The sequence below is a fragment of the Malaclemys terrapin genome, chromosome 1 (genome assembly GCF_027887155.1).
Source record: "Malaclemys terrapin pileata isolate rMalTer1 chromosome 1, rMalTer1.hap1, whole genome shotgun sequence".
In the NCBI taxonomy this organism is placed as follows: Eukaryota; Metazoa; Chordata; order Testudines; family Emydidae; genus Malaclemys; species Malaclemys terrapin.
Genome location: NC_071505.1, coordinates 190,412,715 through 190,429,833, shown reverse-complemented (window position 1 = coordinate 190,429,833; position 17,119 = coordinate 190,412,715). Strand labels below are relative to the sequence as shown.

General features: G+C 42.5%; 1 protein-coding gene across 3 annotated transcripts; it reads left to right on the top strand.

Annotated features, from left to right (window-relative positions):
- The first annotated feature begins 591 nt into the window (after window positions 1-591).
- On the top strand, window positions 592-17,082 carry KCNE1 (potassium voltage-gated channel subfamily E regulatory subunit 1). 3 transcript variants are annotated; one of them, XR_008447089.1, is made up of 3 exons: window positions 592-736; window positions 5,924-5,995; window positions 16,969-17,082. XR_008447089.1 is itself a non-coding variant. In XM_054048677.1 (3 exons), exon 3 carries the CDS (start codon window positions 8,910-8,912, stop codon window positions 9,288-9,290), a length of 381 nt encoding a protein of 126 aa, XP_053904652.1. In that variant the 5' UTR covers window positions 596-736; window positions 5,924-5,995; window positions 8,872-8,909; the 3' UTR covers window positions 9,291-11,743. The 3 variants fall into 3 exon arrangements, 2 of the variants coding, with proteins under 2 accessions (XP_053904661.1, XP_053904652.1); XM_054048677.1 differs by lacking the exon at window positions 16,969-17,082 and adding an exon at window positions 8,872-11,743 and having other exon boundaries at window positions 596-736; XM_054048686.1 differs by lacking the exons at window positions 5,924-5,995; window positions 16,969-17,082 and adding an exon at window positions 8,872-11,743 and having other exon boundaries at window positions 594-736.
- The last annotated feature ends 37 nt before the right edge of the window (window positions 17,083-17,119 follow it).

Genomic DNA, 17,119 nt, shown 5'->3' with positions numbered 1-17,119 from the left:
TGAGCCATATTCAGAGAGTGTCAGAATGATTGTTCTGAGCTTCAGTCCTCTCTCCCTACTTCAGACTCCAAAGAGATGTGGGGCAGAGGGAATGGAGGGGGCTGTGAGGGCTGCAGGATGAAGCATGTTGAAAGAAATGTTGATGGATGCATGAGGTGTGTGCAGGACCTGTGGAGTCAGTCGTGTGGTGTGCCTTGGGGGATGGGGAGTGATGCCAGGAGAGCAGGAGTGTGGGTGACTTGGGGGGGATGTGCTGAAGATAGGATGAGAGGAAGGAGGCTGGGTCATTGTGTGGCTGCCCTGGAGCACCCAGGAGCAGGGAAACACTGGGTGCAGGCAAGGGAGCCAAGAGCTGAATCTCCTTAGGGCCAGGTGCAGGGCGCTGTACCAGGTGCAAGTCACACTCCCCTTTCTTATTTTGTGAGAGGAGGCAACTCACTTGCTGAGGATCTGCTGTCCTCTGGGATGCTGTGTCTCTGGGCCACCTGACCTCTGTGCCCAGCCGGCCCCCAGCTCTTGAATAGAGCTGCCCCCAGCCTCCCTGTCCCCTGTGCTCACAGTCTGAGGTTGGCTCCTGGTGCCCATATCGCAGGTTCCCGCCCACATACGCACATAATCTGAGGCTGGTTCCCAACACCCAGACTTCAGGTTGCCTCCCACTCATGCTCACAGTGAGAGGATCTGGCTTACAGCACCCAGATCACAGCCTCCCGCCCTCTTCCAGCTGCACAGCCTGGTGAGTTTGCATGTTTTCCTGTTTGCCTCTCAGCCTCTGTATAGATCAAGGGGAAAGCAAGTAGCTGGGCAGCTGGGCCTGCTCAGGACTTTTTTTTGCAGGGCCCCCATAGGAACTAGGAGCAAATTTTCCCCTGCTCTGACCCCAGTGAAGCCGGAGGCAAATTTGGCCCTAGATGTCTCCAGAGCTCACTTGTTTCTGCTTCTCTTTTTCTCTGCAGTAGCTGGAAGCCTGAGTCTTGACTGTATTTTGCTAAGACAGGTTGGTACTGCGAAATAAAGTTCAGTGCAAAGGGGCTGAAGTGAGAGTGGGGGAAATAATAATGCTCATAGGAGCCACAGGTCACATAAGCCTCTCTCAAAGGAATTCGTGGAGATGAATAAAAAGGGAGAAGGTCTTTAACTTGATGTTGTTATTGTTTATTTGTATGGTGCCAGGCATTGGCCTGGCCCTTTACAGTCCATACGTTACGCATCAGCCTATCGTAGCTAGATCTGGAGGGACAAACACTGTGCACATGATTTTAGGCTGTCATATCGTATGTGTGAAGTGAGGGTTGAATTTCTATCTTGTCATCATATAAACATAACATTTTGTAAAGGAACAAGTCAACCAGCCCAGCCCTGCTGTATCTGTGTGGCTGTCTAAAGTGGAATTATGAATGATGGTTGAGGATTGGGTGAACAGTGAGACACAGGAAGAGGAATGATGACAATATAATCTGTTCACACTCAGAAGTTTATTACATTACAATAGTTGAAGAAAACAGTCTGAGTCGGTGTACAGGAGTGGAAGCATAAACCTACCTAAAGCTATGTCTACATTATATACCTCTTCTGGTGGTGTGTAGTTTACAGGTAGCTACGTAGTTTATGAAAGGCACACCATAGTGCACAGCTACACGAGTCAGTGACAGGCTCTGGCAGAGGGAGACAGTTGGGAAAAGGCATCAGCTGCTCCCCACTGTCAGAGCCTTTCGCTGCGGCTAGGAAAGGCTCTGGCAGGGGGAGGCAGGCAGCAAGGAAAGGCTCAGCCTTTTTCCTGCTGCCTGTCCCCCTGCCAGAGCCTTCCCCCCTGCTGGAGTCTTTTCCTACAGGATCCAGCAGTGGGGAGCTGGCAGCCTTTCCCTGTGGTCCCCCTCCCCCACAGCCAGAGCCTTTTCCTGCATCTGTACCCCAACTACACACTCACACCCTTCAGGATGTCTTTACTGGCTTAATCCGTGTTTTACCATCTACACTGCTATTTATACCTCTTCTGGGGGCTAAATGTGTGTGTACACCGCACACTGCTGAAAGAACCCTGCTGTGTAGCTGTGCCCTGTCTATCTTAGGTGTTTCTCTTGTGCCTATCACCATGATATCTAAACACATACCTAACTATGCCCAACATTTATTCAGTGCAGTAGTAAATTTTACTTGTTTCTGTTCTGTCTCTGGTGGGACCCTGGCATTCTGGATGCCAGATTGTTGCATACATTTCTAAAAGCCATATGAAAAAAATGGGGGCTCAGTTGTGGAACACTCCAATCTCCAGAAAACTGCTCACCCTAGCAATCTCTCTGAGTAAACAACCAGGGAAGAGAACCACTTTCACTCTGATGTAATTGGTTACAATTATGTACAACGGGTGAGGACAGTACTGTTGCAAGACATTGTATGGGAGTGATTATGGGCAAAGAGCAGTGGTAACATTTATGTGTTGGATTGGCACACAGGCTTTCAGCCCCTAATCACTCCATGAAAAGATTACTACGGTGCTGTATTTTCAGAAGACAAATACTTCTGTAGAGATTTCAATGATAGGCTGCTATGGCTGATGGTCATATGGCAGGAAAGATATTAGGGTCAGATCCCCAACTGGTGTAGATCATCCTAGCTCCATTGACTTGAAGGGAGTCACACCAATTTACACCCAGTGGAGGATCTGGCATTTAACAGTTATCTGTCTCTACATTATACACACTATGACAGTGGTTCTCAAACTTTTGTACTGGTGACCCCTTTCACATAGGAAGCCTCTGAGTGTGACCTCCTTTATAAATTAAAACCACTTTTTTATATATTGAACACCATTATAAATGTTGGAGGCAAAGCCAGGTTTGGGGTGGAGGCTGACAGCTCGCGACCCCCCATGTAATTACCTCGCAACCCCCTGAAGGATCCCGACTCCCAGTTTGAGAACCCCTGCACTATGAAAATCTGTCACTTTCTAACCTCAGCACGCATGAAAAAGCAGACATCCTAAAAAAATGTTGGGCCCGATCCTGCCCACTTTTGGCCAGTGTCAATATTCCCCTGGACATCACAGGTGCAAGATCAGGTCCTTTTTTGAACATTATAATAAGATCACTCTTACTGGATGACAACTGTAAAAGTGAGCTGGAGCCAAACGGAATTTTTCAACATTTGTTCCTGGGAATGCATGCTTTCTGATCAAGCATGAACCTGTCAAAATAACCAACCTAAATGAAATATTTAGAATATACACTGCAAAGGAATACTGATATGTTGAAATTAACCCTTCAAGTTGTGTTGTATACATTGTACTTGTATGTATCTCACATAGATGTATCTATGCTTTTAGGGATGAATTAGTGTTTGACTGTCTTTCATTTCTTAGCACAGCCACTTAGCATAGTCACAAATGCTTCTATTTGGTAATGAACTGACTGATACAAATCAGAGAAGATGTATTATGGTACTGTAGTACTTGAACTTTCATTTGAAAGACCTGCAACCAGGTGTGTTCATGGGCAGTCTTCAAACCAGCTCTCAGCAGTCTCATGTCATGCACGTGGAAAACCTGAAACACACAGAGACAATTCACCTGTATCTCCATCAAGTTGAAAAGTGTGCTGAGCTTCCTGTGTTTGTGGGTAATGGCTTTTTATCTGGTTCATCTAACACCCACATTCTGCTATTGCCCTGCTACAGGAGATTGTTCCTGATCACTCCACTGAAAAGCAATCTATTTTTAAACAAAGGGATCCTGGTGGGTTGAAAGCTTTATTTACCAACTTTCTGGATTGCTACATGAACTGTTTAAGCACTAATTGGAAAGGCATCTGCTGGCAGAGAACCCCCTCTGATATCTTCCTTCGCATACATCTGTCAGGTGCCACCTCAGGCTAATTTCTCTTTGGCAATAGGCCTCCATAGGATGAAGATACAAATCAAGAACAAAGTGGCCATTGGATGCTTATTTAGCAATTTTAGATTTCTGGAGAATTTTCTCTGCCACTAATGCACCTCTCCCATCCCCTCCCATTCTTGCTTCACAGATGACAGGGCTCTTGTCTAGGCCAGAGAGAATTAATTGGGTGATAATTGGGTAGCACATGCACATAAAGTGATTGTTGGAGGGTAATATGGAGGACTGAGTAGTGTGACTACAGTTCAGTGTACATTTGAATAAGGGCAAGGGGACAAAGACTGTCTAAGGCCTTGTCTACAAGGGTGTTTTGTACCAGTGCAAGTCACAGTTTGCACCAGTGCAGCACACTTACGCTAGGGGTTTGCACTCGTGCAGCTACATTGGTGTAAAAAATCCTAGTGTAGAAAAGCCCTCAATTTAAATCATCCCAAACAATATCTGCAGACAAATAGAGAAAGGAAACTTTGGACCAAACCCTCAGCCGATGTAAGTCCGATGGAGCTACGCTGATTTATAGCAGCCGAGGCTCTGGCTCCTTCTGTTTTAAATAGTGCTACATTTACAAATAAATATTTTAAAACACATTGAAACTGAAGGAACGCTGCCCGTAAACTCTCCTGCTTTTCCCACTGACAGAAGTGCTGTATGAGGTTCCTGCAGGCCTGCTCTATGACACTTCTTGTCAGAATGACAGCTAGCAGGTGCTTGGGTGCTAAATTAGTCGTGTTTACAGCAAATTGGAGTGAGGCTGGAATGTTTGAAAGACACTAGAGATGTACTCGATTGCACACACGAGGAAATCAAGTCAACAAAGTGGCAGCTAGGGATATTTTTGTACCTACATCAAGCAGCAACTGAGGGAATGAAATTTAGTTCTTGACTGAAAGAGAGGGTTCAGAGGAAATCCCTCATCTCCTTACACAGTAAGGCCAGGATTTGGAGGAAAAGTGGACAAGACTCCCATATTGGGAATAAACAGAGCATGAAAGAATAGAAGTTCAATTTCATCCTTTGTGCAACTCTATTGTAGTCACTAGAGTTATTGCCAAATACAAGGGTTGAGCCTTGTGTGAGGACCACCAAGGAATTGAAACTGTCGGCCTAATTCACCACAGCAATACTCCAGTTTTACACTGATGCAACTTGACTGGTTTCAGTGGAGTCACACAAGTGCTAAACAGGAGTAATGCAGTGGTGAACTAGGCCTTGTATTCTTATGTCTCAATGTAATATCACCTTCTGACCCTTCTTAAGGGTCTTTCTATCTAGGGTGACCAGATGTCCCGATTTTACAGGGACAGTCCTGATATTTGGGGCTTTTTCTTATATAGGTTCCTATTACCCCCCACCCCCCTCCCAATTTTTCACACTTGCTGTCTGGTCACCCTATTTCTATCTGAATCCAAAATCCCGCTGGCACTTTAGAGCCAATAATAAATGACTTAAAGGGTTTCCTAAAGTCCTCATTTATCTCTTGCCCATCCAGAATGTAAGTAGTCCACAGGATTTATCTTTGACAGTTATACTTGCACAGCTATCTTTGAACAGCCCATCATGCCCATCCATTGTACATCAGTGGAGAAGGAGTAAGTGTACACAATGTCCAAATGTTATGTGCAGTAGTTCACACGCGCCTCCATTTGCAGTTTTTTAAAATTCACACACACGTTCTACAAATTCATCACTGTATTTACTATGAAAGTTCAGTTATCTTGGAAGCCTTGTCATGTGTAGGAGTATAGTTAGCTGAGGGCTACAACGCATTTAAGTTAATGGATCAGTCCTTAAAGGTTGCTCATGTTTGTTAATATTTTACGTTAGCAAATAGTTAAATAGCTCTCCAGAATGAATGGTCAGCTGGGAGATTCAAAGAAATTATTTCTTGTTTTGTTTTGAAATTACTTTGGTTGGGTGGCATTTTCCATTTTACAGTATTCAGAATGTTGACACACTTCTCACCCAGTTTGTAGAAAAAATTCTCTCTGAGAAAGGCTTCAATTTCCCTTTTTCTTTTCTTTTTTGCTTTTAAAGGATCTGTCAACAGCTGTGAAATGTGAATGTATTTTAGCCTGCTGAGCTCAAGTTACCAAGACGTAATTTTCTGTAAGTAAATTTGACCTGTCAGAATTCTTTGTCTAAAGCAATCATTTGGATCTGGGTATTATTTTGTAAGGGAGATTTTTCCATCTTGTGGGCAGATAATTTGGACCCTCGTCAAACAAATGTTAAACTCAGCTTCTATGTGTTGTAAAAGGTAGTCAGAGGGTTCCTATGCTGTAGAACAGGGGTTCTCAAACTATGGGTTGGAACCCTTCAGAGGATCGTGAGGTTATTACATGGGGGGGTCGTGAGCTGTCGGTCTCCAACCCAAACCCCGCTTTGCCTCCAGCATTTATAATGGTGTTAACAATATAAAAAAGTGTTTTTAATTTATAAGGGGGGTCACACTCAGAGGCTTCCTACGTGAAAGGGGTCACCAGTACAAAAGTTTGAGAATTAGTGCTGTAGAAGGATACTGTTGCTATGTGAAATTTGAGGGTAAGTGTTTTGTTTCAGTTCACATCTCGACTGAGCCATACTTTAAAGTTTCAGGATTGACCTGAACCACCAAGCAACCCAAACGGCCAATTTTTGTCTGATTTCAGTTTGAAATCATCAAATTTCATGTGGTTTGATTGAAACTATTAATCTTTCCTAGAAAATGTGAGGTGCAGGAGTTCCTGCTTTCTCCAAAATATTTATAAACTTAAGCTGAGTGTTAAGTTTGCTAGGAACCCAAACCCAGGGGAAATGTTGCATAGTTTGCGGTTTCATAGCAAAAGGTTCAGACAATTCCAATGCTGAAACCAACATACTGTTCTTGTATTAGAGTTTCATTTCATTAACTTTCATAGCATTATATTTCAGGTAAATAAATGCGGTTTTTATAAAGGAGAAAGAATCATAGGATCAATTTCTTTTTTTCATTTCCAGTACATCATAGCATCTCTGTTTGCAGATGTCATATAGAGAGACGGATAAATAATAGATTTTTCTGTTTGCTGGCAATTAAAAAAATGTTTTTGGTCAATTTGAAAAGAAATGTTTTGAATTTTTTGATGAATCAAAAAGTTGAAAAAATCATTTTGAGACAAACAACCTGTTTTCATTGGATTTCAAATGTTTCATTTCAATTTTGACCCTTTTTTGTTTTGGATTGTTTCCTTTTTAAGTTAAAGGAAAATGCGGGGGCGGAGGGTAGAAGTAATTTCAAATTAAAAAAATCATAACTTTTGTTCTTGTTTTTTTGGATTAAAAAATAAAAAATTGGGTTTTCTTTTCAGGCAAAAGAATTTGACAAAATTGACATGAATTTGCAAAGGTTTTGGTATCAGAGGGGTAGCCATGTTAGTCTGGTTCTGTAAAAAGTGACAGAGTCCTGTGGCACCTTATAGACTAACAGACGTATTGGAGCATAAGCTTTCGTGGGTAAATACCCGCATGCGTCTGACAAAGTGGGTATTTACCCATGAAAACTTATGCTCCAATACATCTTTTAGTCTATAAGGTGCCACAGGACTCTTTGTCACTTTTTACAAAGGTTTTGGTGTCACTGAATCTGCAGTTTTCACCACTAAAAAAAAAAAACTTTCACACAAAAACTATGCCCAGACACTAGCTAGAAACAGAAAATTTAACCCAGCCTCACAAGATAGCACATATTTGAGTGCCATTACTCCTAAACTGAGTGTTTGGAGTGAAAATCTCTCCTGTGCAGAAGGCCAGCACAAGATCTATGCTCCACTCAAGTCCTACTTAAGCCCTCAAAATAAGGCTCAAGTAGTGTGTAAGACCTGCATAAACCTGGTGCTGGCCCAGGAGCAAATTTTACCCTTGATGTGAATGAATAAAATACAGAACATGGCTAAAAAAATCCTATTTAAATCAGAAGAGCCTGTGTAAATGGACCACTCTGTTTTCATATAATTAAAACTGTATAAAGAACTGACAGCTCCTATATTATTACAAGATTACCATCAGTGAAGTCACCTTGAACTACAATACCTGCTATTCAAAAAGTCTAAGGGCATAATACAATAAGGAATGTTTGTTGTAATTTATTACAAAAGCTAAATTATGCCTTGTACTAAGATTAAAGTGACATGTCAGTTATATTGTCTGGTTAGGGAGACTTGCATATTGCAATCCTGATACATTGTTCTTATCCACTGAAAGGATTTACTGGACAGGATGTCTGGTATTGAGACTCTAAAGGGGGAAATGATCATTAAGCTTCTTGTGTAAAACTCTCAGTCAAAGTAGTATTGATTACTAAAAATCTTTGATTCCTTGTGCCAAAGTGATTTGATTTGCACTCTATATGGCAGTACTCCTGATTTGCAAGGATGTCACCAGAGGTCAGCTTAAATATCCAGCAAAACTCACAATTGCATGGTGGCTTTCTTTGAGAAGGGCTCTGTGAATCAGTTACAGGAGGGTGGTTGGTTTTTGTTTTTCTGGAGGTAAGGGGGGCAAATGGAAGCACTTTTCATCACCAGCCCCTAGGAGCTCCTGCACTGGAGGCTGCTGCCTCTTTCTTCTGTCACCTGCTGTTTTCACAGCTGCCTCCTGGCCTTTCCACTCCCTAGTCTCCCCAAACTTCTGTTTTACTGCAGCAGAGTGGGGAAACAGACAGAGAGAGCAGTAGTAATTTATTTAGGATGTTTGTACTTACATAGTAAACATTACTATAAATTGACACATTAAGGGACAGGTCCTCAGCTGATGGAAATTGAAATTAAATACATCTTCACTAAATGTAATAGATTTATGCCAATCTACACCAACTGATGATATGGTCCGAAACATTTTGTTTCCAAGTTCAGCATTCTCCCATGAAATCGTTTTCTTCTCTCAGAAAGGAAGGCAGACAGGATATATGTATAGAATTATTGCCACATTGGGTTTTAAAAATGTACCTGGCTTTCATGCTTTTCTAGAAATCACCACTTCAGAAAGGAAAGAGTGACGGAAGAAGATGGCAACGCTGTCTAATGATACAGCACTGAATTCACTCCTCTCCAAATTATTACAAGAATATGTAGACCGGACAAATAACTCTGCATCTTCTCAGGCTGGAAAACCCAGTGACAATCTGGAAATCATCTATGTGCTCTTGTTGCTTGGTTTCTTTGGCTTTTTCACATTTGGAACAATGCTTAGCAACATCCGCTCCAAAAAGCTTGAGCACTCAAATGACCCATACAATGTGTACATTGAAACAGATATTTGGCATAAGCTGGATGAGGCAAATTTTCATGCAAGAGTTGTGGGACATTATAAATCGTGCTGTGTGTTTGAGAACCAGGTTGCTGTGGAGCAACCTATTAATCAGATTCCTCAGGTGAAATCTTCATAGAGAAATGGGAGAAAAGATGGTCTGTTAACTTTACAGGTATAGAGCCAGATCTTCACCTGGTACAAATGGAAGTAGCTCATGGCCCATCGGTGCAAAATAATTTTGCATGTAGAACAAAAAATCTCCTTCTGCATAGCATCTCCCATGATGTGGTAGCACTGCATTTCATACACTCCTTGTTCCATGAAATGGGACAATTGTGCTGCAAAGCTTTCAACCTTGAATATCAGCTTGCAGTAATCTCTAAGATTCAGAACAGTAGGAGCCAGATCCTCACTCGGTGTAAATCAGCGTAGCTGCATTGTTCTCACCAATGAGGCTAGTTTAAAAAGTGGTTTATACTTTGAGGCTGCATCACATATTCTTACCACGATCAAAATTTAGAATCTGCTGGTAGCATTTGTAGTAACCTGCCTGATTAAAACAAGAATTCATCTAGCCCAAGCTAGAAATGTTAACAATCAAGTAGCATCTAGGCAATTCCACCCTTTCAAAATATGGAAGAAGCTGATCAATAGAGCTAGTTGAAATTTGTCATTCAAAAGATGTTTGAAGGAAAAACAATCTTGTTACTAAATGAAAAATGTTGTGGAAGATTTTTGTTTCTTTCCAAGTTTTCCATGGTTTTGATGGAAATCTGAGAAAAAAATTGGTTTCCAGTTTTGCATGTAAAAAAATCAGAAAATTATGTTGTGAAAAATGTAAATACAATTTTCCAACTGACTCTACAGATCAATCCCGCTCTGTACTTTCTCCCTCCTCAGGAAGAAAGATTATGCACTAGGGATGAAATTCACCCAACTGCACAAGGTGAGCATAAAGTCTGTGCATCATTTATGTTCTGCTTACACGCTATTTTGATGGGATTTAGGTGGTGCATAGATCTTGTGCTGCCAGTGCACAGGGTGAATTTCATGCTACGTGATGAGTTTGTTTAGCAAACCTCTGATATTTAAGCCCCAATTCAGTGATGCACTTACAAATGTGCTTAACTTCAAGCTTGTGAGTAGTTCCATAGAATACTCCAAAATAGCAGTGTCACATTCAGTACATTTCCTTTATTACACAGTGGCCAAAGCGCAGCCCAGCTGACGGCAAGAAGGTTTTTCTACCTGTCCAGTGCCATTTGTTCGGTACTGAGCCCAGCTGAAATGTGTCAGCTGAACTCAGCAACTTTGGGAAGGGGAAAGACTAAAAGAAACCGCAGGAAGCATTTCTTGTCTCTGCGAAAACAGGGGACTGTGCCCTCGCCAGGCAACGCAGGCTCAACAATAGGGCTCTCGGCCCCTCACCTCTGCGCCTTGTCTCAAAGGAGCATGGTCTGAGCAAAAACGCCGTTTCAGCTGCACATCGCATATACAGTTTCTGGTTCAAAAGTTCTTATAATTAAGGTGAGGTGGGAAGACAGTCCCCCTGGGTAGGGGTAACTCGTGTAAAGAGCCACTTCAGCTGCAGAGACAAGTAGGCAGGGGGCTGGAAAGATAAGTGCAGCACCACAGGATGTGCCACACCACATACTTGGAAGACATGTTGCTGTAATTCACTGACTGTTCTCTTTCTAAGCTTAGGTACTCCTTAAAGCCCGACACTGTCATTAGAAATCATCATACTATTAAAAATATTGCTTGTGCTATTAGTGTTTGTGCTTATTGTGCTACCAACAATAGCTGAAAATAATTGGTGGAGATTGTCAAAGCAGTTTAGGGGATTTAGACAAGTACCTTCCATTAATGTGAGTGGAAGGTATATGTTTTATGTGCCCTAGACTGCTCCAAGAATCTCAGTCATTGTTATTATCTGATTCACTTTTTCTAGAACAAAGCAACGTATCCAAACACCCTTCGACTTTGGGGAGAAGAGCCTTCCTGGCTTGGAACTTTTCTTCTTAGTGCCATTTATGCTGTTTATTTATTTTTTGAATTTCCCTCAGCTTGAACAAATGAAAACAGGCTAAGCAGTTTTGCTTTCTAGTTCTCCTGCAGAAGGCCTGTACTATACAGTTTAGAGTGAAGTGTTGCTGCGAAATGTTTAAACCTGAACAAAAACCAACTAAAACATTTTAACAAATACTATTAATGTTAGCTTTTGTTGAAAGTTTTTTAAACAAATAACTCCCCCACCTAAGTTTTGGCCCTAAACTACATGGCAGTGTCCTTGTTAAAAAGAATGTACATTACTTGCAGTATAATTATTAGTGGTGAAGGTGACTGACATTTTTAGTTATTATATAACTTCTATGTTGTTTTAAAACTATAATTTTCTTTATTTATAAAAGGGGGGAATACAATTTTATAGTAATTATTTCCTCTATAGAGGAGCTATTAATTGGCTTTTCAATGGTGGTGTAAAAGTGTACCATAGATTTGGAATGTTAACTTTATAATTTTTTTCCAGTTTGTTTTGTGAAAATCATTTTCCTTTTTACAAACTCAATAAACTGTGTAATTACAAAACTGTGGTGTAGCCTCAGATGTCATTCCTCATAAGATCATAAAATTGTAGGACTGGAAGGGAACTTGAGAGGTCATCTAGTCCAGTCCCCTGTACTCATGGCAGGACTAAGTATTATCTAGACCATTATCTAGACAGGTGTTTGTCTAACCTGCTCTTAAAAACCTCCAATGATGGAGATTCCACAACCTCCCTAGGCAATTTATTCCAGTGCTTAACCACTCTGACAGTTAGGAAGTTTTTCCCAATGTCCAACCTAAACCTCCCGTACTGCAATTTAAGCCCATTCCTTCTTGTCCTATCCTCAGAGATTAAGGAGAATAATTGTTTTCCTTCCGCCTTGTAACAGCCTTTTATATACTTGAAAACTGTTATCATGTCCCTTCTCAGTCTTAAATAAAAAAAATATATGGAGCTATACCTATCTCATAGAACTGGAAGGGATCCTGAAAGGTCATCGAGTCCAGCCCCCTACCTTCACTAGCAGGACCAAGTACTGATTTTTGCCCCACATCCCTAAGTGGCCCTCTCACAGGGGCGGCTCCAGGCATCAGCGCACCAAGCGTGTGCCTGGGGCGGCAAGCCATGGGGGGCGGCCTGCCGGTCGCTGTGGGGGCAGCAGTCAGGGAGCCTTTGGCAGCATGCCTACGGGAGGTCCGCCAGTCCCGCAGATTCAGTGGCAATTCGGCGGCGGGTACACCGAAGCCGCGGGACCAGCAGATCACCCGCAGGCATACCGCTGAATCCGTGTTACCAGCGGACCTCCTGCAGGCGCGCCGCCAAAAGCCACCTGACTGCCGTGCTTGGGGCGGCAAAATACATAGAGCCGTCCCTGCCCCCTCAAGGATTGAACTCACAACCCTGGATTTAGCAGGCCAATGCTCACAAACCCAATTTTTTTTTTCAATCTTCCCTCATAGGTCATGTTTTCTAGACCTTTAATCATTTTTGTTGTTCTTCTCTGGACTCGCTCCAATTTTTCTACATCTTTCCTGACATGTGGCACCCAGAACTCAACACAATACTCTAGTTAGACCTAATCAGTGTGCATTAGAGCGGAAGAATTACTTCTCATGTCTTGCTTACAACACACCTGCTAACACATCCCAGAATGATGTTTGCTTAAGAGTTATATAAAAGTCTGTTTCTGTTTGAATAACTATTTACCGATCTCTTGCTTTCAGTTTTCGAGCATATTCAGCAGTGTCATAGCTAAGCACCTTTATATCTTACATTATACAGCCTATAATTATACTTATAATGAAGGGAGAAATAATGATGTCATAGGCCAGATCGCTGGCTGGTGTAAATGAATTACCCCAGGGTGAGGATCTGGCCCAACTTTATATGGAGGCAAATACCCAATTGGTTCATCTTTTACATGCATATCACACACAGTTTTAACAATGTTTGTTAAAAAAAAAAAATCCAATTAATTAAGGATTCACGCCAAGGCAGAGCTCTCTACACCATAGGAACTCTGTTACCAAGTAGTACTAGGGGCTTGTCTACACTTACAGCGCTGCAGCGGCACAGCTACACCTCTATAGCGATCCGTGATGATGCTACCCATGCAGACGGGAGAGCTTCTCTCATTGGCGTACGTACCCGACCTCCCCGAGAGGTGGTAGCTATGTTGATGGGAGAAGTCCCCCCGCCCCCCTCCGTCCACACAGCGCTGTCTACACCGGGGTTAGGTTGGTAGAACTACGTCGCTCGGGATTTTCCACACCCTGAGCGACAAAGTCATAATGACACACATTCCTAGTGTAGCCCAAGCCTATGGGGGAAGATGCAGGAAGACTGAGCGTGGGGGAGGGTGTGGAGGTGGATGGAGCAGGCTTGTCTCCGCGTTCCCTGTAATCTGTGGAAGGGGGTTCCGAATGTGATGGCCTGGAGAAGGAGCAAGGGAGATTGAACTAGATTCCACCAGATCATAATTTAGCTTAAAAGCTGGGCTGAACTCTTTGTGAGTTCATGAAACCTAACACATATTGAGAGCTAACACCTGTGAGCCAGACTGCAGTCTCTGCACTTCAAAACATCGTGTAGGTCTTGTAAACTTAACTCCAACTTCCTCTATCATTAATCACTGACTAATTCAGAGTGCATGAAGCTACAGCCTTAACTGCTCATGAATATTTAACAGAAACAAGACGAGTAACACTTATGGATGTGCAATCAGTTCTTCAGCTGGTCATAGCTGCACAGACTAAAAACCAACAACAACAAAAATATTGTTATAAATATCATTAACTAGCACTCACATTTCCTGGCATCCTGCCATGTTGGTTAGTACTGGTGAGCTGAAAAAGAGGCTACAGTCATTGGATACATTATTTGTTGTATATTATTTAATCAACACTTTTTAACTCAGTAGAATGGGAATTGATGTCCACAGGGACAGGCTGGATAGACTAGTCAGGAGGGGGATAGACTAATAACAGAATAAGTGGGTAAAACAGAGGGAAGATCTGAGTACTCATTTAGCACAGAATCAAGATGTTGAGAACAAAATTAATCAAGGAACCAAAGAACATGAAAAGAAGAAATTCTTGAATTGTCTATACACCAATTCTAGGAGCCTGGCTAACAAATAAGAGGAACTGGAATTGGTTATTTATGAGCATAAATTCAATCTAGCTGGTATTACTGAAACCTGGTGAAATGACTATTACAGTTGGAATGTTAAAACCAATGGTTATAACTTATTTAGGAAGGACTGAGTGGGCAAATGGGCAGAGTGAATGGCACTCTATGTAAAAAACAGCATTACCTGTTTGTGAGTCATTGATAACTCAGGAGAAAATAATCTTGAATGCTTATGGATCAATGTCCTAACAGATAAAGCACAAGATGGGGTATTAGTTGGTGTCTGCTACAGACCATCAAATCATGCTAGGGAACAGGATCTCCTTACACACCTATCTATAATGAAAGAAAGCTGCACGATCATGGGGGAACGTCAATTTGAGTGACATATGTTGGAGGCCTCTTGCTCCAGTAATAAGAAATTCTCAATATAGATGACAATTTACTAACTCAAAAACTGTTGCAACCAACACAGGGGACTTCTATATTAGACCTGATCTTACTAGGTAGAGAGGAACTGATCTCAGAACTAAAAATTAATGATAGCCTACATACACAGGATCCTGACTTGATCACATTTTTAATGTGCAAACAGAATAAAGTTCAAACCAGTAATATATATACTTGGTACTTTAAAAGGGCCAGTTTCACAAAGCTGAAAACAATTATGAACCATATTAGCTGAGAGGAAATATTTAGTCAGAAAAATGTGAACGATAACTGGGAACTGTTTAAGAAGTCACAAAAAAGGAAGAAGGCCTTATTGGATAAAAAACTGACCTAGTTTAGAGGCAAGTGAAAGCAGCTACGAAAAATAAAACTATATAACAAATGGAAGAAGGGGGAAGCTGATAGTAGTGACTATAAATCAGAAGCTAGGAATTGTAGTACATTGATTAGGGAAGAAAAGGGACACAAGGAGAAATCTATGGCCAGCAGAGCTAAGGACAAGGAGTTTTTATAAGTGTATATAACAAAAAGAAAAAAATCCTGACAATGGTATTGGTCCATTACTAGATGGAAATAGTAGAATTATGAATAATAATGCAGTAAAGTAGGAAAAGTTCAATAAATATTTCTCTTCTGTACTTGGGGGGAAAAGATGATGCAGGCTCATCATATGATGGTGATAACATTCTTTCCCGTCCCCTACTGTCTCAGGAGGATGCTAAATATCATCTATTAAAGTTAGACATTATTCACTCATCAAGTCCCAAGAACGTGCATCCAAAAGTTTTAAAAGAGCTGGATGAGGCACTCACTGGATTGTGTTTGATTTTCAATAAGTCTTAGAACATTAGGGAAGTTCCAGATGACAGTTAACCTTGAGCCAATATTTAAAATAGCTAAATGGCATGACAGACTGATAGGTAATTATAGGCCTATCAGTCTTACATCAATCCTAGGCAAGATAATGGAGTGGCTGATATGGGACTCGATTAATAAAGAATTAAAGCAGGATAATGAAAATCAGCACTGGTTTATGTAAAATAGATCTGTCACACTACCAATATCTTTTTTTAAAACAGAGGTGGGCAAACTTTTTGGCCTGAGGGCCACATCTGGGTATGGAAATTGTATGGTGGGCCATGAATGCTCACGAAATTGGGGATTGGGGTGCGGGAGGGGGTGAGGGCTCCAGCTGGTGGTGCAGGCTCTAGGGTGGGGCCAGAAATGAGGAGTTCAGGGTGCAGGAGGGGGCTCTGCGCTGGGGAAGGGGGTTGGGATGCGGGAGGGGGTGAGGGGTCTGGATGGAGGTGCTGGCTCTGGGATGGGGCCACGGATTAGGGATTTGGGGTGCAGGAAACGGCTGTGGGCTGGGGGTGGAGCAGAGGGTTTCAATGTATGCGAGGGAGCTCTGGGCTGAGGCACGAGGTTGGGGTGTGGGAGGGAGTATGGGCTCTGGGCTGGAGTTCAGGATGCGGGAGGGGGGTCCAGGCTGGGGCAGAGGAATGGGGTGTGTGGGGAAGTGAGGGCTCTGGTTGGGGGTGCAGGCTCTGGGGTGGGGCTGGGGATGAGGGGTTTGGGGTGCAGGAGGATGCTCCAGGCTGGGACTGAGAGGTTCAGAGGATGGGAGGGGGATCAGGCCTGGGGTAGGAGGTTGGGGCATGGGAGGATGTCAAGCAGCTCCTGGAAGCAATGGCATGTCCCTCCTCCAGCTCCTATGCGGAGGCGCGGCCAGGCAGCTCTGTGTGTTGCCCCGTCCACAGGTATCTCCCCCGCAGCTCCCATTAGCCATGGTTCCTGGCCAATGGGAGTTGCGGAGCTGGTGCTTGGGCCAGGGAAAACACGCGGAGCTTCCTGGCTGCTCCTACACATAGAAGCCAGAGTGGGGACATGCCGCTGCTTCCAGGAACCACGCGGAGCCATGGAAGCTCGAGGGCCAGATTAAAAGGTCTGACGGGCTGGACGCAGCCTGTGGGCCGTAGTTTGCCCATCCCAGTTTTAAAATGAGGTTACAAGTTTGGATGATAAAGATAATAGTGTTGATGTAATTTAATTAGATTTTTGTAAGGTGTTTGACTTGATACCGCACACATTTTTAATTAATAAAAATAGAACAATATAAAATTAACATGACACACAGGTATCTGTTGTTGGCCCTACACTATTTAACATTTTTATTAATTACCAGGTAGAAAACATAAAATCATCACTGATAACGTTTGCAGATGACACAAAAATCGGAGCAGTGGGAAATCTGGATCGCTTGGTAAACTGGGCACAAGCAAACAATACGCATTTTAATATGGAAAAAGAAGAACAGGAGTACTTGTGGCACCTTA